At 43.2% G+C, this 22,316-nt stretch overlaps 1 protein-coding gene across 1 annotated transcript; it reads left to right on the forward strand.

Moving 5' to 3' along the window:
* The first annotated feature begins 851 nt into the window (after positions 1-851).
* mta2 (metastasis associated 1 family, member 2) lies at positions 852-22,166 on the forward strand. The gene is given in 19 exon segments (XM_041030888.1): positions 852-1,416; positions 8,693-8,760; positions 12,454-12,547; positions 17,344-17,461; positions 18,015-18,078; positions 18,202-18,319; positions 18,485-18,587; positions 19,131-19,230; positions 19,466-19,654; positions 19,763-19,837; positions 19,924-19,982; positions 20,087-20,187; positions 20,592-20,731; positions 20,843-21,071; positions 21,218-21,307; positions 21,396-21,514; positions 21,622-21,764; positions 21,941-22,025; positions 22,027-22,166. Coding segments are annotated over 19 exon segments (1,992 nt in total). The 5' UTR covers positions 852-1,388; the 3' UTR covers positions 22,096-22,166.
* The last annotated feature ends 150 nt before the right edge of the window (positions 22,167-22,316 follow it).

The raw sequence follows: 22,316 nt of genomic DNA on the forward strand, positions 1-22,316 counted from the left end.
TGCATAACCATGAACCTATCATTTTAATGTTACAGCAGGTTGAGGTGGAGCTAATTTTATTTGTTGTTTCATATATATTACAAATAATCATGCACTAACAACAGGCTGGCGCAGCAGGTTAAGAGTGGTTAAGAGTGCGGCTTTGGACTTTGGACCGGCCTGAGATCGGAGGGTCGTGGGTTCGATACCTCGACCAAGGCGCAAAAAATCACGGAAGGTCAGGTGGTGGTGAAGGAGACGCGCCTCCCCTGCCTCTGCGACCATGGCTATGGTGCCCCTGAGCAAGGCACCGATCCACCTCAGCTCCCCGCGCGCCTCACTAGGCAGCCCCCTGCCCCAGGGTCTCTAGTGCATGCGCAAATTAGGTAATAACTAATTCTTAAACATTTTAAGTAAAGTCATTATAGCATCATATCTCATAATTTGATATATCTTATTTAATTATTTTATATTAAAAATAAATAGATATACATATATATAATATTTAATATATATCTACGTTTGTCATTACCGAGATTTCATATTATTATTATTATTGTCGCTTCTTTGGTATGCTGTAATGGGCTTCAAATCACTCTTAGTTTGAAAGGCTCACAGTTTATAGACATACATCCTGTGACTCGTGACCACAGACATAATACAGAAGCGGACAGCGCTTCGTTTTAAGCGTGTGCCCGTGCGCGCGAGTGCGTGCATTCCCGATTTCCTGCTTTGTCTCGATCGGGAAATAACTTTTTTTTTACTTTCTGTGCATGTGTGTAACATGTAGGCGCTGTATTTGTATATACACCTTATTTAACGCGTGAATCCATTTTTGTCCAATTACAAAATATATAAAGTTATACAAGTTTAGTCGCGTGAGTGTAAGAGCTGGTGTTTCACATTAGTGGTTATTTATTAAACCAACGCCAATGAAAAAGTTAATTGTGAGATGCCGGAGATTGTCGACAACATCCGAAGATGACGATTTAAACACGAGCGAAGGGGGCCAGTGAGTGAGTGTGTGTTTTCTGTGCGCGAGTGTGTGTTGAACTGAGCGGAGGTGAAGAAGAGGAGGATGAAGCTGGGAGCGGAGGATGGGAGGAAGAGTGGAGTAAGAGACAGGCTAGCTGTGTGTGAATGTGTGAGTGAGTGAGGAAGAGGAGAGGAAGGTCGTCCGAGGGACCGAAAACAAAGACTTGATTTTTTTGGAGATAACCTCCGGAACATTACTAACGGAAACTTTCAACTTTTTACCCGCCACATCTCAGCTTGTTGTGCCCGGAGCCGGCTTTGTTTCGCGGCGGGGGTGTCTGCGATAAATGAAGGAATAAAATAGATCACCATCGACCTTTTTCCACCCAGGCGGGTTACACCGTGGGACTGTTTTTGACAAAGGTTACGAGAGAATGGCGGCTAACATGTACCGAGTGGGAGGTAAGGAACGTTTTACATTTTTAAGACACCCCCCTCAACGTGATTGTTCGTTTCGACACAAGGTGGCTAGCTAGTCGTTAGCTGTCTGTTCCGTTAGCCGCTAACTAATGCTAACTCTTTCCTAGCGTCCTGCATACGTGCGTCCACTCTTGCATGAAAGAACGTCAAATCTATTAAAACATCCAACAATGTAATGTGACTTTAGCCAATGGGCAAATGCACATAACTCCAACATATTTACTTGGTTTCTATTCAAGTGGAATTAGCCGAAACTGCGCCTGCGTTCGGCATGGATATAACACACCAAGTAGTTATTATTTTCGAAAAATATGAACTTTTAAAACAAATTAGTGTGAAATCCCGACTACTTTCCTCCACCTAAAATACCTAACGACGGCAGCTTACCGAGTAGCATAAACCAGTTCTGAAAGTTGTTAGTTAATTTAAAATACGTGCAGACTGGCGGATAACAGAGTTTGCCGAATTATATTTGTGCTTGCAAGCAAGCGAAGCAACCGTAAATTGTCACATTTTCTGACGTGGAGTCTGTACATATGGTACCGTCCTGGAAGTGTACACAATTGTAGTTAGCATTAGCTGCTAGCTGCGGAGAGGTCAGCATCCAACTAATTGTAGCGACGTCTGTGTTAGCTAGCTAAAGCTGGTCGGCTTGCTTTGTCAGTGGGGTGGGTTAATTTCATTATCGCCTCCGCCATATCACTTCATATGCAACCGATGGCGTTAGCCGTGCTAGCTGACTTTGATTGCTAAGTTTTGTTAGCTTATCGTTACGTACTGCATGTACTAATACGTTAGCCGGTGCAATGGCTCCTGTAAAACTAGCAGTTAAGTGTTTAGTTTACTGGGAATAACTGCCCCGTCTTATATTGTTTATCATTAGTTACCAGGAAACAGCGAAAAGTGAAACACGTAACTTAACGTTAATTCCCGATAAAGCTGAACTAAGTTAGCTTGCTAACGAGAACTTGCTACCACTGTAGCAATTTCAGTATCAGCGAGACTTCTCGTTTTAATGCACCGCTACTTTGGCGCTGGATGGACACTGTAGCATCTCAGCAAAACAAAATTAAATAGTGGTAACCTTAGTTTTCACATCACTAAGTGTTTGTACGACACAGTTAAAATGTATGATGCGTTGCCTTATTAAAATTTCCACTTCACTCATCTGCTAGCACCGGGTTTCTAAATGTTACCACCATTGCGGAGAGAAACGAAACGCCGGTAGAGACTGCTAGCTGCCAGCTAGATTCCCTCCACCATATTTTGCTCCCCCCTCCCATTTCATCGATCCTGCGATGTGAAAAAAAGTGGACTTTTTAGTTGTGGATGTGGCTCTAACACCTTGTCCTTTCAGTCCCAGCGAGCAGCGTTTTTTCTTTTTTGTCCGTAAGCATTAATAACGATGTTAGTACTTTGTGTACCCTCTTTAAGTCTGGTTTTTGTGGCGGCAGAAATGGCTGAATTGACAGTGAGATTGTGTGACAGGCTTATCGCTGTGTAAGGTCACATAGGAGTCTGTAGGCTATTTAGGTCATCCTGATTAAACAAGACTGCAGAAATATGCTACGTGATCATGAGCTTAATGCCCTTTTGTCGAATTTTATAATCGAGCACTACAGTGTGAAGTTGTTTAAGTGGTTGTATTCTGTTCTTGCATTGTGCTTCATTTTTCATTTTGTGCACTGCTTAGTACTGCTGCTATTATGAGTCTGAAACTGTGTGTCTATATACAGCACAGATTTTTGCAACACAGTATTTGCAAGAGCACATTTCTTGTAGTGGTGGACTGCCAGATTGGGGTGATATTGGGCTTGTAAGAAGTATCAGGTAATGATTATTATCTTTATCTAAAATGTATTGTATATGAAATCCATGGCTCTTTCTGCTTAAGACAACTTAAACCTTGTTGTTTTATTAAATTGGTGTTTAATTGAATAATTTCAACATCCTGTTGGGGTTATAAAATGCTTTTTCGTGTCACTGTGTTTGTGTTTGCATTGATCTCACTGATGTGTAGTTCTAGTAATTGTATGCCTTGGTTGAATGAAGCACCTGGTGTTGTGGTTTCTTTTGCTCAAAAGTGATTTTATATCCCATCAGCACACCTGCAGTCCCTCTTGTCTCTCAGTGAACTAGTGTCTGTGTGTGTGTGTGTGTGTGTGTTGTTGCCACTGCAGGTATATAGCTATTCGGCTCAGCGGCCCTTCTAGTTAGAATTATTATTTTTGAGAAGATGTGTGGAAAAAATATTAATGTAAAAGAGCAGAGAGGTGCTTTCTGGGTATGAAGTGTCCTGGGAAGACTCAGATAATGTGAAAGTAATTATAAGGGGTATTACAAGCAAAGCCATCTCTGCACACCTGTGTACATACAAGTGCTAAGTGGTAACTTGTAGTACATTTCCGAAATGGCTGTGTTTTGACATCGGAAAAAAATGCTTAGTGAAGGTTGCCATACTGAAAAGCAGCTGAACAACTATAGATAATCAATTTCTCAAATATTTGATGTTTCCTGCTTCTCAAAAAGGAGAATCTGCCTTGTCTTATTTATATTGAATTTGAATAGCTTGGGAGTTGTTGTTGTTTGGGGACAACATTTTGTGTCATCATTTTGGGTTCTGGGAAATTACGATGACTATTACATAATCGTAAGCTTAATCAATAATGAAATTAATCCTAATCTGCATTCCTACAATGAATTGCGAAAAGATTATAGGTCAGTCTTTCGGTCAGTGCTCAGCAGGTGGGCTGAACATCCTGAAATGTGAAATTTGTGTCAGTCAGTTCAACAATTTTTATTCTGTAATGAGCTCCTTCTGGGAAATCCTCAAGGAAATTACTTGGAAATTTTCAAGAAGTTACAGATCCATAAAATGGCGTTAGCCAAATGTGTATTCTGCTGTTTGGTTTAGGTTTAGGGCCTGGTTAGTTACAAGCTGTAACCTGGGCATGTCCTAAACCCAATGAAAATCAGGGTCATTCGGTATCACACATAGAAAACCTTAAAGTCAGCATCATACAAATACCTACCTGTAGAATAAAACCACTGAATGTCATATTACAAGCTCTACAGCTATATGTTTTTATTTATTTATTTTAAACACAGGACCAAATAACTATCCAACAATGTAATGTGACTGATCTGTATTATAAATTTACACAGAATCTAAATTTGGTTGCAAGAAAGTGAAGACTACTGGAGATATGAATTTTTGAAAACCAAAGATTGGTTAAAAAGTAAGTTTCTTGGATATTCAGAACAAATTTCTGCTTATAGACATTCCTTTTTCCTTTTAATTTTTCTCAAATCATTTTCCAGAATTTGGATGTGTTGCTTTGGATCCCTGCTTTGTTTAGCACATAAGCATATTGTTGTTTTTCGGTTTTTGATATCGCTGCATCAAAATAACATGTACGTAAGGTCTGTAAAAATGGACAGATGCAGTGTGACGTGGTAAATGAGAGGTGACGGAGTAATGCTAAGTCTAGCCCATATAATATTACAGTTAGCAACAAGCATGTGATTATGTAATGACTTCCAAATTGACTTTAAAGTAGCCCACACATTAACAAGGAAGGTTATGCTGATTGGTTCTAACATAAGCTCTGCCAGCAATGTCCTTAAACATCAATCTGTCCAAATGAGTTCATATTTGTGAAGCAAGTGTCCGTGGATTATTCGTTCAATAAGGATTCCTTTGTTGCAGCCAGCTGGCGCGGGCGGTTCTGTACCAGCGAGCGCCTATATTACCAGTCCTCCAGAAGCACAGAGTGTTCAGCCTGCATGTAAGATCATTATCTTTCCCCAGAGATTAGTCAAAGGGCTTCCTCCTCTTCATTCACCCTCCAGCACCCAGCACACTGCGCCACTCACGCCGCATAGGTCCACAACAAACAAACACAGCACACGCTTTCTCTCTCTTTAGATCTTCTCTTTTCACACATACATTAACTTAAAACCAGCTGATCTCTTTCTTTTCACTGGTGAAAGGTGTCAGGTTATCAGCTAAGCTTTGTGTTTCTGTTTTCCAGAGGTTAGTCAGTTTTTTTTTTTAAATCCCTGGATCATTGATCCATCAGCCCCCTTTACACTCAAATGGTCTTAGTGCTGCTGGTAACAGGATCATTCTTTAATTTGCTGCACCGGGCAAGAAGAAGAATAGATGGATGACTCGAATATAAAAGAATAACCCCCCTAACAATCAGTTTTGTCTTTAGAATCAGCACATGAGAGCACACTTTTGGTTCTCCAGCCAGTGTTATGTAATGCAGTGAGGTTGTGTTCCTTTTCTGTGAACAAGGAGGCAGCGCTTCTCTGCTCGGACTCCCCATCAACGCGTTAAGTAGAGCAAGAAATCCTCTCCCTGTCTTGAGTCCTCCCTTCTCCTGTCTTCGCGCGTGGTGATACATCAGAAACCCACCGATACCCCCCCCTGAGGCTCCCTGTCCCCTGCTGGTGGGAGGGACCAGATGGAGCTTGATGTGAGGCCCCGCTTCTGCATCAAAGGCTACAAGGAAGCACCGTAATGAGCTTTTTTTTTGGTTTCTGATCCAGAAAACATCCAGATGCAGACACGATGTCAGTGCCAGATTGGGTGGTTTGTTTTGTAGTCCTCTTCTGTGCGTTCTTACTGCACCACACTGTTATCTCCCCAGCGCTGTAGGTATAGTTTTGGAGTTGATACCTGTAGTATTTAACTAGATGAGAATTGAACTTGTTACTACACCTGCTAGTCTCCAGATTTTTGTTGCTACGATGGTGAAGTTGAAGCACATGGAGTTTGTTTGACTAACAGACCTGGTTTAATCCGTTTTCTTTCTGACTCAACTGAGGTCAGCGGTTAGAGCTGCGACGGGGGCGATCTTTGCTGTGCGTGTGGAGCAGAGTCCCGCGCGGCCCAGTTTTTCAAACCCACCCTGTGCACAGTTACCACCGATTCAAATCCAGATCCAAACTGACTCATTAAAATAAGTCTGGTAACCTGACCTGTACCCGTAACTAAATACATAGGCTGTGCAGTCACTTGCTTATCCAGGTTGTACTTATTAGGACTTGCTAGTTCATGTTCACCAATATCCATACCTGTGGATTAATGTAAATACTTTTTTTTTTGTTTTTTTAAACCTGTTATACATAATGTTTTGCTGGCTAACTGTCGGGTACCTGGGGTGGATGACTCTGCTGTGGAGTGAATGCTGACTGCACTGCAGACTGCCCCCTGCAGCTCTGGGCTAGCCTGCTGGCCTCTTGACCTTTGAATGTGACCTGCAGATGTCTCCTAAACAGACAGACTCTTTAACATTACCAGCTGCACCTCAGTCACACCGGAGCAGCAACCTGAACCACTGATTTCAGCTTCTGGACTTGGTCCAGCTTGGCTGTTGGGTGTTTACGTTTGATGTGGCATCATGAGCATAGTTTGAGACCTTTCTCTGTGCATTACATTCCACCCATGTTGCAACTGATCTGTTTCCCTTTCTGCCACATTAATTTTGCTGCTAATAACAACCCAGTTTAAGTATAAGATGTCTCAGTGCTGTGTGGGGAGGATTATTTGTGGTTAGCAGGATGGGTTCTAGACTAGCTGAAGGAGGCTGAGGTCTGTTGGCACGTTGTGTTGCTGTCACACACACTGATCTCAGTGAGGGGTAAACTGATAGTTAATAGTTAATGGTAGAGGCTGTTAATGTTTGCAGATTTACAAGTTTACAGTGTTTTAAGATTTTGATACTGAGACTAAATTGAAAATGTTGTGCAAAACAAGCCAGACTCCTCCAATGCAACAGGATTAAATCTTGTGTAATGTTTTACGTTTAACTTATTTATTTATTATTTGTCAGGAGGTGTTGCCATGGTGTGTAACCCTGCTGCTGACCCTCTGCAGCTCAGTCACAGATAGGCCAAACACTACCATGCATCAGAGAATATGACCACCTATATAGGTTATATTTAGGTTTACAGTAACATGTCATTTAGGTTAGTTAGTAGAGTGTGGGAGTTTCTAAAATGGCGGAAGCGCTGCCAGATGTGTTTCAAGTCCAGAAAGGCGATAGAAGTGCTATCTATCCCTCCACTGTCACCAAACCTCATCCACTTTTTGGAATATTTGCATAGGAAAATGTTAATCCACCTTTCCCGTTGAACTAAAACACAAATCCTTTGAGACGCACGAATGTGTCCCACTCTGTCTTTCTGTGAGCCTGCTAACATAACACAGCAGCTGATGTTGGTGTTTTGATATATTCCACACACCACTAGTGTGTATTGTTCTGAAATATCGGTCATGTTAGCTTGGCTATACATCTGTTCAATATTATTATCCAGAGCTAGCTTCCGTAGACTTTAATAACGTCTTGGATGCACCTGCATCTGTTTGCAGGCCACATTGTTTTTTCTAACCATCGTCACCGGGGAAAGATTCCTAAATGATTTTGCAGACAGAAACACTGTAGCATCAGCGGGCCTGCTAGAGGGGTGAGACATCTGGTCTTGACTTGTTGAAAGCTCGTGCTTCAGCCACTTCACAGACCATAGTCACCTCTTAAATCTGATGACATACTGTTGCTTGTTGGCAGCTACAGGTGACTTAGGCCAAGAGGAACACATCCTGTTTGTTATCAAAATAGTTTTCCCAATAGTACCAGCAGTATCATCTTACTTTCTGTTTCTGTTTGTGAATATGTGAATATTTAAATCCTGACTTTGGAAAAAATACATTTGAATGAAAAAAAGAGGATAAATGTGAAAATAAAAAGAAATGAAACATGTCAGTCACAGGAGAGAGAATTGTTGGACGAGTAATGGTTCTCCCTAGTACATGCCGCAGCTCTGACTTATGACTCCAACTCTAACCTCTAACCATACCTTATGCATCAAATCCGTTCATGATGTAACATTAATTCATTGAGTTTGGATCGAGAGCTCACGTTACGCCGGTCCATTCACAGAGCTGGCAGCGTCTGGCTCTCCTAACAGTCTCCCAGTGTTCCAACGAGAGCCGTGTGTCAGGGTAAATGGATTCCTGTCCATCAGGTTAGCCAAAAATCTTTTCAGCTCTGCCATTACACCCGCAAAACATGTGTCAAGCTAATGAGGTTCAATAACAGAAACGTGGAGGTGTCTCTCCAGAGGAGGCCTCAACTATCCGTATATTTTCTTTTTTGAGGCATGGCCATCCATTGGTGTGTGTATTCGCCTGTGAACACAACATGAGTGTCAGACCCTCATTGTCTTCTGTTGTTTTTTTTTTTTCCAGATTATGTGTACTTTGAGAACTCCTCCAGCAACCCTTACCTGATCCGCAGAATAGAGGAGCTCAACAAGGTTGGTGTTCTTCTCCTTGTCTTTCACCTGTCTCATATGTTTCAGTTTAGCAAATGCCTAATATTGTTTAACTGTTTAGCTGTACACTCAGTGAGCTGTGTTTTCTCAGCTCATAACATAGCCGCAAAATATCACTAAGAATGTCAATCAAAACATGGTTCCATTCACAAATGACATTTCCCTCTGTCTTTCCTGGACAATTTAGTCGGTAAAGCATGGGTACAGTAACAACAGGAACTAGTACAGCAGCCACTTATATAACAGCAGTAGCATATGACACAGGCTTGTTTCCAGTCAAAGGATTAAGCTCATTTATGTAATACTCTTACATCGTGGGGCTTGTGCTGAGCACCGGGAAGACTGACTGCGATGGCATCGTCCTGAGTCGTCGTCGCTCGGGACGATGCCATCGCAGTCATTATGTGAAATGCCATAATGGCTGAGAGAGAGATGCCAGCTCACTAAGCCTAGGTTGGTGTGTGTGTGTGTGTGTGTGTTTACATGCTACTATTAGAGGTGTGTTAGTTAGTTTAAAGTTGACCAGCTGGACTAATGTTAGTTTTAACATTGGTAGATTCTTGTGTTTAAAGAGTTTCTTTAGCGTATTTACATAAAGATGGTTATTTTAAAAAAACCAACATACCTCATAACCATGATATTCTTCAAAGGCCATATCACTTACCTGACTACACTTCCCTTGGGTATTTGAAACTGATATGCTGACAAAAATGTTTCTCTTTATTCAGACCCATTTTTACAAACAGGACGGTAAAAATAGATAACAGATAAACAGGTGGCTGGTGGAAAACTTAAATGGTAAAGGAATGAAATTACCTTTGTTTTATGTCACAACAAAAATCGAGGTGAAACATATCTCCAGAACTTTAGGAACTTGAACGTATGTTAAAATGTTCCCCGTGAGACAAAAGTACAAGTTTCACTCTGCCCTGAACGGTTCATCCCCACCATCTTTTTCTGCTTTCGCAACACGCTGACGAACAAACGTAATGGAAGTCAGTTAACGGGCCCTCTGGTCTGGGCCTCAGCTCCAATATCTGCACGCCCCCCCCCTCACCAGAGAGCACCCATGAAAATCAGTGCAGGGACATCAAACTGTCACTGTGGTGGAATGAAGGCAGCCTCTGGATATCATTTGCATATTTCGGACCTCATACAACATTCATGCAGTTTGGTCTGGACTTGGCATTTGACTGAGGGGACCGGGTTCTGCAACCGCCATCGACCAGCTGACTGGTCAGGATTGTGGGCTGTGCTGCTGCTCAGGAGGACGGGCAGCCCCAACTTTATTTTTCCAACGTTTTGATTCAGAAGCTCAAACTGTAAGTATATCAGTAAAACCTTTTTTTTTCTTTGTGGCTTATTATCAATAGCCTGGGCATAACTCTTTATATGTGTTGAAGCTTGCTAATGCTGACTTCCTAGCTTGCTGGTGAGGTTGCACATTGCAGTCTTGATAAACTGTTATAAACGTATATGAGCTCCACTCAGTGTTTTCACTATGTAAAACAGAGGCCAGTCTTTTCTTCCTCTCACTGCCAGCAGCCAACACAGCTGCTCCGTTAGCATGTAGCTGTTGATATTAGCTGCAGAGTAACATTAGTAACATTCCTGGAGTGTCATTTAGATTGTACAGGCCTGAGTATAGAAGTGGCATTAATAAATGCTGTGCTGTGCATGGACCCCGCCGTGGTTCATTTTAGGCTATCTGCATGAATTAGTAAAGCGGCTAATGGTTTTTTTTTTTAGTCAAGCTAACTTTGCAGCCTAGCTAACGCTGTCCAGCTGCATATACTGATTCTTACTGTCACAGTGTCATTTCTGAAGCAAAAGTCGTGTAACATCCACAGACTTTTGATCTCGGTGCTGATCATGAATTGAGAATGAAATTAGTCATTGACATCAAACATTTTTGCTCAACATGAGTAACAAAAAAAAAAAGCTGACACACTTCCTCCTACGTCGACGCTATGCTCTGTTGAGCTGTGAGAATCTGTGTGTCGATGGTATGTGTTAACTGATTAATCGGATGTTGACGAGACTTTTTTGTTTCAAAAAGAGGCTACAGCTTGTTAAACTAAAGTTAGTCTTGTCATTTTTCCTGCTTACAGTACATCACAGCAGGAACGCTGTGCCAGCATTACAGCAGTGTTACCAACATGTATGATGCCAGACAGATATTCCTCCCACACCAATACCCCATGGAAACACTGAAACAAGATTTTTGTAAGAAAAAACAGAGTATTTTCAGAGCTCAAAATAATGCTTATGAAAATAGATCATTCCCACAAGAATTCCTACAAATACTAAAATAAACATGCATTTAAAAAAAATGCCTAATGGCCTAATGTCACGTTTCCATCACAGTCATCAGGCTACATCAGTACAGGAAGTGGTGTTTAGAGAAAGAAATACACATACATGACGATCAGGTTGCCTCACTTGTCGCTTTCCCGGATTGGAAGTTTTTGTTTGTCTTACTGTAAAGTGACATTAGTACTGTGATCACCACACACCATGTTAAATAGATGTTTCTCCTTTATTCAAGACCAATGACACGGTGTAATGAATCCGCCATGTTTCACAGATTATCTGAGTGACCTTATGAAGCTTATGTTTGATGAACCGTTCCTGCTCTCTTCACAGTATAAGAGGAAGTTATCGCTGGGTGGGTGTCATGCTTCACTCAAGTGACAGCCTGAAGACAACACAGCAGTCAGCAGCATCAGGAAAGTGTCGGGCTATCCACAGGAAAACACATCAAGACGACCAGTCTGACGTTCACAGCCCTGAGAGCTCCGGGCACCAGCTGACGCAGCTTCGGTTTACAAGAAAATCTCACCACGATATAGGAAATGATCTGGTTGCTTTATGCATTATGTATTTATCCAGCTTATGTTTACATTTCATTTGCTATAAATAAAATGATTTCTTTTTAAGGAGGGTTTTGTCATTTTTTAAAATGTAGCCATACATTAAGCAGTAGGGATCCTATGTCTGTAATTTTTATTTTTTTTTTTTTAGTTAAAGGTTTTATGTAATTGCCCTGTTTTTAACAGGTGAAATCTAAATTACAGTGTCGCCTGATTACAGTATATGTACAATCTTACTTAAAGCATTTTGAAAGGGTATCATTCAGATGATATGAATCTCTGACAAACATTTTAAAGCATAAATATATGTATATAAATATAAACAACTGTCTAACAGCAAGAACATACTGAGTGAAAAGATCCTCTGTGATACATGGATGTGGTACAGTCCTTCCTGTAGCTCTACATACTTTAGTTATCCCGTAGTTTTCCAAGTATATGAGCAAGTTAATTTGTAAGATCAGTAATTCCACTTTCAGGTGAGTTGGTCAGTGGTTGGTATAGATATGATTGGCAAAACACGGCTGGTTTTTTACGTTCAGTGTATATTGGGTCGCCCAGATGCAGATCGTGACTCAAACGTGGTAAGAATCAGAACTGATGAGAAGCAAAACTGAAATTGAAATCAGTATGAATCATAAATGATTGATATGAAATGTAAATGATTCTGAGCCGTAAGTTCGTACTCTTCCAGAACCTCTGAAGTGAAAGCTCTGACTTTTGGCGTGGAAAATCTCGGAGATAGATCAACCAGTGCTTCACTGTGGTGCTAACTTGTGACTCACTCACTCTCCACTTACAGACAGCCAATGGCAACGTGGAGGCAAAGGTGGTGTGTCTGTTCAGGAGGCGAGACATCTCGGGCAACCTCAACACTCTTGCCGACAGCAATGCAAGTAAGTAGAAACCACAGACCTTACCTTCCAAACCTCCTTTCAGTTCCACTCTTGTTTTGTGCTTTTGTGTGAGAGCAGGTATGATATGGCTCACCGCCTTTAATGAACCTGCTCCTCATTGTGTTTCACATAAAAGCCTCAAAGCACCTCTTTAGCTTTTATGCTGTAAATTGCAGAGAGGCCTGCTTCAGGGTTAATATAAGACAATCACTTTTGTCTAAGGCTCAGTGCTAAAGGCTAGTTTGGTAAGGGGTTTATGTAAAGGGGCTGCCTGTGTTTATTCCTTCATTACAAACATTTATACGAGTATCTGTATGTATGGGAAAAATTACTGCAACTTACAGGTGTGAACATAGTGAGCAGTTACAAGGTTTTATGTTGTCACTGATTTAACAGATTTATTTTTTTTGTTATTTAGCATCAGAATCACATTCCAGATTTGTTAAAGAGTTGCAGTCTTGTTTGGGATGACAAAGTAGTTAAAAAAAAAAAAAAAAAAAAAAAATACTTTTAACATTGCAGCCGTGACAGGATCCGTTTCATTGTGGACTGGACTTTGAAAATGACCCTTTTCAGAGATCCAAGAGGCACCCAGCGCCGGTGTGACTTTGCAAAGCTGAGAAAGGTTCAAATTTTATGCAGATGTCCTTTGGTGTACAGGAGGCACAGCATCCTGGTGACAACCAGTCATGCTTGTTTGGATTCCCTCGGGAAACTCAAGCGCAGAGTTGATTTCTAGTCCGACGGTATAATCTAACGGTATAATAAGCAGGAAAACAGCACCGCCCCAATCACAGCTGAGTACAACCCTCCAGATTGTGACCGTCTTTGCACTGTGGGACCTTGAAGTAATTACAGTATGTGAGTGAATAAATACCCGAAGAAATATGGCAGTGCAACCATGTCTCTACAGCGTGAGCGTTTTTTTTGCTTACTCATGTGAGTGAAATGTATAGTGTGCGGATGTGACAAACTATATGTTTGCGCCAGTCAAATGATTTGTGAGTTTTGACGCACTTATTAGCAAATCACCACTTTTAGCTAGCGCTGACTGTTTCAGTTGCCAGTTAAAATTATTAAAATAAAAACAAGTCACATCAGCTGCTGCTTACTCACAATAATTCCATGACTTGAAGACAGGCCAAAATGAAACTTTGTCATCGCTGTGGCTAAAGTGTTTTCTGCAAGCTGCTAGGGAAACAGATGCCTTCTGTAATCTAAAGCCAAAGATCATTTATAAGGTAAAGAAGCATCACTCTGTAACACCGCTGTTCAATCAGAGTGGACTGAGTGTCCCCTGTAGCTTCAGTTTCTGCAGTCAGAATCTCTCAAAAATGTTGTGTCATACCCATAAATAAATAAATGAAGCAGATCAATTTTTAATTCTGAATTATCGCCATAAGTATTTGGAATTTTTGGAATTTCTATCTGTCATTTTCAGGTTGTAGCTACAGGTTGTGAACATTCATCAGTTGGCCATTGTCTTGTTAACGTGCTCTCTGCAAGCCAGTGTCTGTACTTGACTAGAAGTCTTGTCGTGATGGGAAAGAAACAGCATTCTGTAACAGAGCGTCAATCCACGAATGATGAGTTGGCACGACAGAAACAGCCTCACTGAAACCACATTGCATCGGATTTCAGGAGTCAGACTCTCGCCGTTAAACTTTACTCTTTTGGCAGGTGCTCTTTATCCAAAGCGAGTTACACGTGAGGGACGACTCTAAAATGTGACATCAGTCGCATCAATATGTGAAGCTCATGAACTGGAACCGTATGAATCAGAGCCTCCACAGAGCGTTTGGACCAAGAAGCTCGTGGAAAGTACGGTGTGTAAAGTCAGTGGTCTACAGCTGTGATTTCGACGCGTCAGACACATTTAGTCGATGTTTCATTCGTTCTGCTCAGCTCATTTCAAGCACGTGGGAGGTTTCACCTCAGGTTTCACCGGCCGACACTGGTGAATCTGATCTGTAGGACAATTATCACACACCACCAGTTATCAGTTATTTCTTTGGTTAAACATAATAATAATAATCATGAACAAATGGATATTATTATTTCTAACAATTTTTTTTTTTTTTTACCAGTAATATTGTCTCAGTGTGTGGACCCTGCCCCACCCTCCCCTGATCTGCCGATGAGCCCAGTCTGTGTCTCATGTGTGTGATCAGAGAGCCAAGGAGGTGGGAGGGTGGAGGTAGTGGGGTGGTGCTAATGGCATGCAGACTACTGAAGCCTGATCACATTCACTCATTACCCCCACTCTGACACCATAACCACCACCACCCCCCCCTCCTCCTCTTGGGCTGCAGTAGTGCTTCAGACAAAGACATCTTATACACCAACACACACACACACACACACACCTCAAAATGGATGCATTAATTCTTCTTTTTTTTTTTGTTGCACCCAGCACCACACAGACGCAAAGTGTTTGTTCTCTACTCGTGTGTCGACAGGTCTGAGATTAGACTAAATACAGCGATGGTAATTTCATTTTATGTTGTCATTGTCTGTTAGCAGCCTTGACATGTCCTCTCGAAGGCTTTTATTCTTCTAAAGAGACTGAGCAGAGATCTCTTTAGATTGTTGTAACCGGCAACTGAAGAAAACATTAATCTGATTATGACTTTTGAAATTGCTTTTTTTTTTTTTAATTTAGCATTTTCAACTGCTCTGGTAATATAGCTTCTAGGAAAACAGGCCATTAAAGACTTGAAGGTGACAAAAAAACAAAAAAACAAAGTTGAACTTGGCCACAGTTCAGGCCAGCTAGCTGGTAAGGTCGACCCAATCAAACACATGCAAGCTCACATTCCTGGTAGAACACTTTGTAACCCAAGCGACGCAGCTCTGCTGTTTACGTTATGGTCATTGTGACAAAAAATTAAAATAACTGCCTCCATGATAACTTAGCAGAGTTGTTAAACACCTTCTCATAAGATTATAAACCGCAGTCTGAGTGTCCTTCATACTCATGGATCTATGTATGTATGTATGTATATATATATATATATATATATATATATATATATAAACCCATTTATGGAACTGAGAATTACTTCAAAATAAGCCTGACTTACTGAAGTAAGCCTGGTTTAAATGGTAGCCGTGCTTTACGAAACGCTCTGGACAGGCCTGGATTAGAACGTGATGATCTTGTGCCAGTGATGAAGAAGTGAACAGGCGCCTTCTCTCTGCTGCTGCTCATTTGTACCAAAACTCGCTTTATCTGCCTCATTTCCCCCCCCCCCCCCCCTCCCAATCTCTGCTCCCCTCCTCTTCCTCCTCCTTCTACACTCACACATCAATTCTTTGTGCAGAACAAAAGGCCCTTGATCTGTCCCTTAGGGCCACAGCAGGGAAGGGGTTAATTCTGACTTGCCTTGTGTCTTTGTCAGAGCGAATAAAGTGTGTATATCTGTCTGTGTGTATGTGTGTTTGTCTGGATAAGGAGTGTGTTACTGTTATGCTCTGTGTGTGCTTTAAGTGCCTGTCGCTCCTTCTGTGTGTATGTGGTTTCTTCTTTTGTGTGTGTGTATGTGTGTGGAGTGAGTTGGGGATACATGTTGGGGGGGGGGGATGGGCGCCTCAGGTTTGGTACACAGGGTTTCCTACTTTGTCTGGCAGGGACTAGCCGGACAGGAGGAGGAGGGGGTGGAGGGGGGGGTTGAGAGGTTAACAGAAAAGGGGTGTGGCTAAAGGTACCGTCCCTCTCGCTCGCTATCTCTCTGTCTCCCTCTCTCTCTCTTTCTCTCTCTCACTCTCGTGCCCTCACTGACAGGGTTTCCTGTGGCTGAGTGCAGGGGCGGAGTCCACGGAGATGGAGCGATATAGTCCCTCCCCTCCAGCTTGCAACAAATTACTCACCCGCCTGAAATTGGGAATGCGGAATCTAGTGGCCGAACACACACACACACACACACACACACACACACACACACACACACACACACACACAGCTGCCTATGGCTAAATTTTTTCATGTTTCTTACAAGCTGGAAACATGGACATCACATGGGTCTGGTAATGTGAGCCAGTCACATTGTTTTAAGTCCATTAATAACAGTGTCGGGGGTTCTGTGCATTGTAGTGGATGGCAGAGATCAATTCATGCGTTTCTTAATTCAGGAAATCACACCAGGGAGCGCTCAGGCCCATAAATTGATTGATTATTGACATTTGAACTCTTATAAAGTGCTTCACAGAGGATTAACAAAATACTAACGGCTGCAAAAGGAAGCAAAATCAGGAAAAGCAAAGGCAAGGTGCTGCTATTTAATGTGAACAGTGTAATTCTACTGGTGGGGGGGTGGGGGGTATTAAGAACTGGTGTGAGAAGAGGAAAGAGGTACTGTAGGAAGCACAGATGTGTGGGTATGTGACACAGAGAGGTATGAACAGAAGGAAGGAAATGAAACTGAAACTCAACCTTTATTTGCTGTTTCATGGTAACGTGGTTTGTCAGCGAAGTGCATGGAACTCACTCTGCATATCAGAGTCTCTACTAACACTGACAACCAGAGTTCACAGACAGAGGAAATGCGACAATGCCAGATGTTTTTTACACTGGCCAGCTCCTTCAGGACTTGGACAGATCAGTTGTATAGCCCAATGTAAACCCCGGGCTAAGATGCTGCTGAGAGTCCCTCTGCCTTTGCATGAACCTCAGCTGTGTTCATTTTGTTGTGGACAATTGATTTTTATTTGACATTGAAATGTCGAACTCGTTGCGTCCGTTTGTGTGCGTTTATGACTGCGTGTGATGTGACGCCACTGCGCCTCTGTCTTTGTAGGAGAGTTCGAGGAGGAGTCGAAGCAACCGGTGCTGTCTGAACAACAGAAACACCAGCTCAAACACAGAGAACTCTTCCTGTCTCGACAGTTCGAATCCCTACCTGCCACTCACATACGGTACGTGTCAGCTACTGACAGAGCTGCAGTATTTTTTTTAATTTTTTTTAATTTTTTTTTTTTTACTTCTGTGATTGGTTGTTAGTCTGTGCAAAGTAACCAGGTGTACATCAAAGCTTTTCGAGGCTTTTCTGTTTTCAAATCAGTTGTTTTCAATCAGGGCGACGTAACACACGACATAGTCATGTCATCGTGAAACATGCCCCTTCAACTGACTACATAGGGATGCTGTAACGAAAAGTCATTTCAAAGACATTATGGGCTGGATTCAAAGTTGGTTTAATTAAAAAAAAAAAAAAAAAAATATATATATATATATATATATATATATATATATATATATATATATATATATATAGAGAGAGAGAGAGAGAGAGAGAGAGAGAGAGAGAGAGAGAGAGAGAGAGAGAGAGAGAGAGATTTCAAATGTACTTTTGAATATCTGTGAAATATCTTTTGTCAAACCGTATTTTAACTCTTTGAGAATGGGAATCGTCTGTACATGTTTGTCTTGGACATCCTTGTCTCTGAATGCTCCTCACTGTCTCCTCAGGGGGAAATGTAATGTCACCCTCCTCAATGAAACAGATGTCTTGGCCAGCTACCTGGAGAAGGAGGTGGGACACTCAACACACAACTGCATATTCTCAGTTTTTTCACAATACAAAAAGTGTTTGGAATAACTGAAGGAACACGATGCGTTTAGCCGAGCAGCTGTAATCTTTGTTTGTTGCGTCCAGGACTGTTTCTTCTACTCGTTGGTGTTCGACCCTGTCCAGAAGACCCTGCTGGCAGACCAGGGCGAGATCCGTGTGGGTTCCAAGTACCAGGCAGAGATTCCTGACAAGCTGGCCGAGGGTGAGCACCACTCTAAAAGTTGGAGACAGCAAATAAATGTTTCCTGATCTCAGTCACCACTTAAAAGAGACCAGGAACAGCAAAGAGCTGAGTGGTCCAGTAGGTGATTTTATTTATTTCTTTATTTCTTTATATTTTCCAAAAAACGGTTTCTCATTGTCTCAGGTGAATCAGATAACCGGGTCCAGGAGAAGCTGGAGACCAAGGTGTGGGACCCCGACAACCAGCTCAAAGACCCTCAGATTGACCAGTTTCTGGTGGTGGCAAGGTAAACGCTCCCCTGCCATCTGTCACCGCGTTGCATCATCATCATCTCTAGATCCTGTTGCCATGACGATTTCTGACTCTGCCATCAGTAGGGCAGCTTTTCTAGACAAAATGCATGAATTGACAACAAGTTGGAGAATCTCGGATGGCAAATAAACACTTTTTTTTCCCCGTGGTGAATACATCAGTTGTTTGCAGGAGCTTAGCCTAAGATTGGAAACATGTAGTGTTATGAGACTGAGGGGATTGATGTAAAACAGAGCTCTACCCTGGACATAATGGTCAGTTACCGTTTCAAAACAGGGCGTATAAACCTTCTGTATAAGGTAACAGTGTTTGATGGTGCATCGTGGTTGTTTTTAAGAAAACGTTAAAAGTTTGATCTTGGAGGAATCATCCTGCTGCCCAATGAATTTTTCTCCTTTAGCAAAAGACTCCATCTACTGGTCATTGAATGAACAGTCACAGTAGACACAATATTGATACTCCCTGTTGTTGTCCTTATCGCAGGTCAGTGATAGTAACCAGTATGTGTTTGTTGTAGAGCTGTGGGGACATTTGCTCGGGCCCTGGACTGCAGCAGCTCCATCCGCCAGCCCAGTCTCCACATGAGTGCCGCTGCAGCCTCTAGAGACATCACACTGGTGAGACCATTGACTGTTCATTGTCTGTGTGTGTGCTTCTTTTTCCATACTATATTGAAAGTACTTAACAGACTCAATAGTGACAAGGAAAACCATTTTCTGTTCACTGTTAGGGAAGTTTTTCAAGTTTAGCAACAGTAAAGTACAGCTCTTGCGTAATAATTGGCAAAGTAGTTCACCGTCAACATTAGATGTGATTGGTTGCTCTAACGTTCCCGCATTTGTCCGCTGTCAGTTCCACGCTATGGACACATTGCAGAAGAACAACTACGACCTGGCCAAAGCCATGTCCACCCTGGTCCCTCAAGGGGGTCCGGTCCTCTGCCGCGACGAGATGGAGGAATGGAGCGCGTCGGAGGCCATGCTGTTCGAGGAGGCTCTGGAGAAATACGGCAAAGACTTCAACGACATTCGCCAGGATTTTGTAAGTCCTCCCAGCCTGCCAGCTTTTATTGTGATGTGGAATCTAAAGGAAGTGTACTGTATATGTCCATATGCGGAATCTTGGTTCAGTAAATATTTCCTTCCTCAGTTACCCTGGAAGTCTCTAGCCAGCGTGGTCCAGTTCTACTACATGTGGAAAACAACCGACCGCTACATCCAACAGGTAGGACCACAGCGAGCCACTGAACACCACCGTACTTTTCTGTCAAGTTCCTCCAAAAAAAAAAAGAAATGTTTTCTCTCTGTCAGAAACGACTAAAGGCAGCGGAGGCAGACAGCAAGCTGAAGCAGGTGTACATCCCCACCTAGTAAGTATCACCGTCTTGCTGCTCCACCAAGTGCCTAACCTCGAGTTAGAGCAGCTGTCGGAATAACTCTCTCCTCTCTCTCCTCCCCTTCCCCCTCAAACCAGCACCAAACCCAACCCCAATCAGATCATGGTGCCCGGCAGCAAGCCCGGTATCAACGGGGCCGCAGGCTTTCAGAAAGGACTCAGCTGTGAGAGCTGCCACAGTAAGTACACACACACACGCACGCACACATAGTGAAACTGTGAATGATTTCAGACTCACAAACAGATCATGTGGTCTTAACAGGAGTCCAGTTCTTTGTACAGTTCCTGTAATTACACAAATGCAAACGCATACATTTGTCCAATGGACAGTGTCCAGACATTGCCTGAAGTTTTAAACTGTGCATGAAAAGTATATCTGATGCACGCTTTCCGTGGTTACTTCCTCTCTGTTGTCTGTGCTGACCACACCAGACTTTGGTGTCATTTCAGGCTCCGTATATATAACACCACTGTGACTCACTAGAAAAAACCAGAGAAAGCATCATGAGTTAGTCTTGTTTTCAGTCAGGTATCTGTCTGTAGAAAGGCTCTGTTAACACACATTTGCTTGTCACTAACCCAGCGGCCCAGTCTCCTCAGTGGTATGCCTGGGGGCCTCCCAACATGCAGTGCAGACTGTGCGCCTCCTGCTGGATCTACTGGAAGAAGTATGGAGGCCTGAAGACCCCCACACAACTAGAGGGCGCTGCCAGAAGTGGCTCTGTAAGTCCTCCTTTCTTACAATCAAGATTCATGAGAAGCATTGTAGAAACAAACATCGCCTCCTCTGAATGCCTCTTCGTCTCCCTCCCTCCCTCCTTTTGCTCCGACCAGGAGTCAGGCCCCCGCGGCCACATGACCCGCCAGGAGGTCCAGGGCATGTCGCCGTTCACTCGCAACGAGGGGCGAGCCAAGCTGCTGGCCAAAAACCGCCAGACCTTTATCCTGCAAACCACCAAGCTGACCCGCATCGCGCGGCGGGTGTGCGAGGACATCCTGCAGCCTCGCCGTGCAGCGCGGCGACCCTATGCCTCCATCAACGCCAATGCCGTCAAGGCCGAGTGTATGTACACATTCACGATGCTGTAAACTTCTCTAAACTCTAAACTAAGGATTAAATAAGTGGGTTAATGTATGATTCTAGTCCAGTGTAATCCACATACATTAGGTCAAATGTGTGACTGGACATGTCTTTTGTTTTTTTTTTAGGTATGATCAGGCTGCCCAAGGCCACAAAAACTCCTTTAAAGAGCAAGGTGGTGCCTCGACAGTCATTGGCCACCATAGTGAAGGATTTAGGTGAGAACGCGTCATGTGACCAGCACTTTTGCCTCATCTTTCCTCCGGTGTGATCTTTTCTTGAGGAGTGTCGTTTGTGTCCCTGCAGCCATCTCAGCTCCTCTGAAACTGAAGGCATCCAGAGGACCCCCGACGCCCATCAACAGGAACCAGGCCAGCCAGCCTCGAGTGGGCCAAAGCCTTCTGGGAAAGAGGGGCTTTGACAGCGTCAGTATTCCTACACAGCACCCCAACACCAACACGTTTTTCTTTCACGTAAATATCACCACCCGCTGTTTGTCTCTGAAGTGAAACGACGTTTCATTGGCTCACAGGCTACCGGGGTGCCCTACCCAGCCAATGGGAGGCCGTATACTTCAGGTATGAGGACCACCTCCCAGTCGGTCATCAAGCGGCAGAAGGTCAGCCAGGGGGAGGCTCCCAACCCTGTGGTGTTTGTGGCTACGAAGGACACCAGGTACATGTCCCTGTCTTAGTCTCTAAACAATACATAACTGTAGCATCCACTCTGTCACTTCATCATGAGAGCTGAAGAAGTAGTAGCAGTAGTGGGTTATAACCCTGTGTTGCAGCCGTCTTCTCTCCCTGTGCAGACATGTGACGTGTTTCTCCTGGTGATTTTCTTTCACCCAGGGCTCTGAGGAAACATCTGACCCAGTCAGAGATGCGCCGGGCAGCGAGAAAACCTCATCTCCTGGTCCGGATCAAGCTGCCGCCGCCCCCCTCGCTCCCTGGCCATGCCCCTGGTCCCCTCCAGCACCAGCGAACCCATCGTCCTGGAGGATTGAAGGAGAGAACAAGCCGGGGAAGGGAGGAGGAGGGGGAGGGGGTTCTTTTAACAGGACACAGGGGTCAGGAGAGGGGGGGGGGGGGGGTCGGGATGGGGATGGGGAGGGGTCTGTGCTCTGGCTGTTCATTCCAGGCAGCACAGTACGCCATACCAGTAGTTTTTTATTTTCCCTCTTTTCAGTGTCATTTTTCTTTAGTCCTCTGTTACTTCCCAAAAGTT

The sequence above is a fragment of the Toxotes jaculatrix genome, chromosome 23 (genome assembly GCF_017976425.1).
Source record: "Toxotes jaculatrix isolate fToxJac2 chromosome 23, fToxJac2.pri, whole genome shotgun sequence".
NCBI classification, from domain to species: Eukaryota; Metazoa; Chordata; class Actinopteri; family Toxotidae; genus Toxotes; species Toxotes jaculatrix.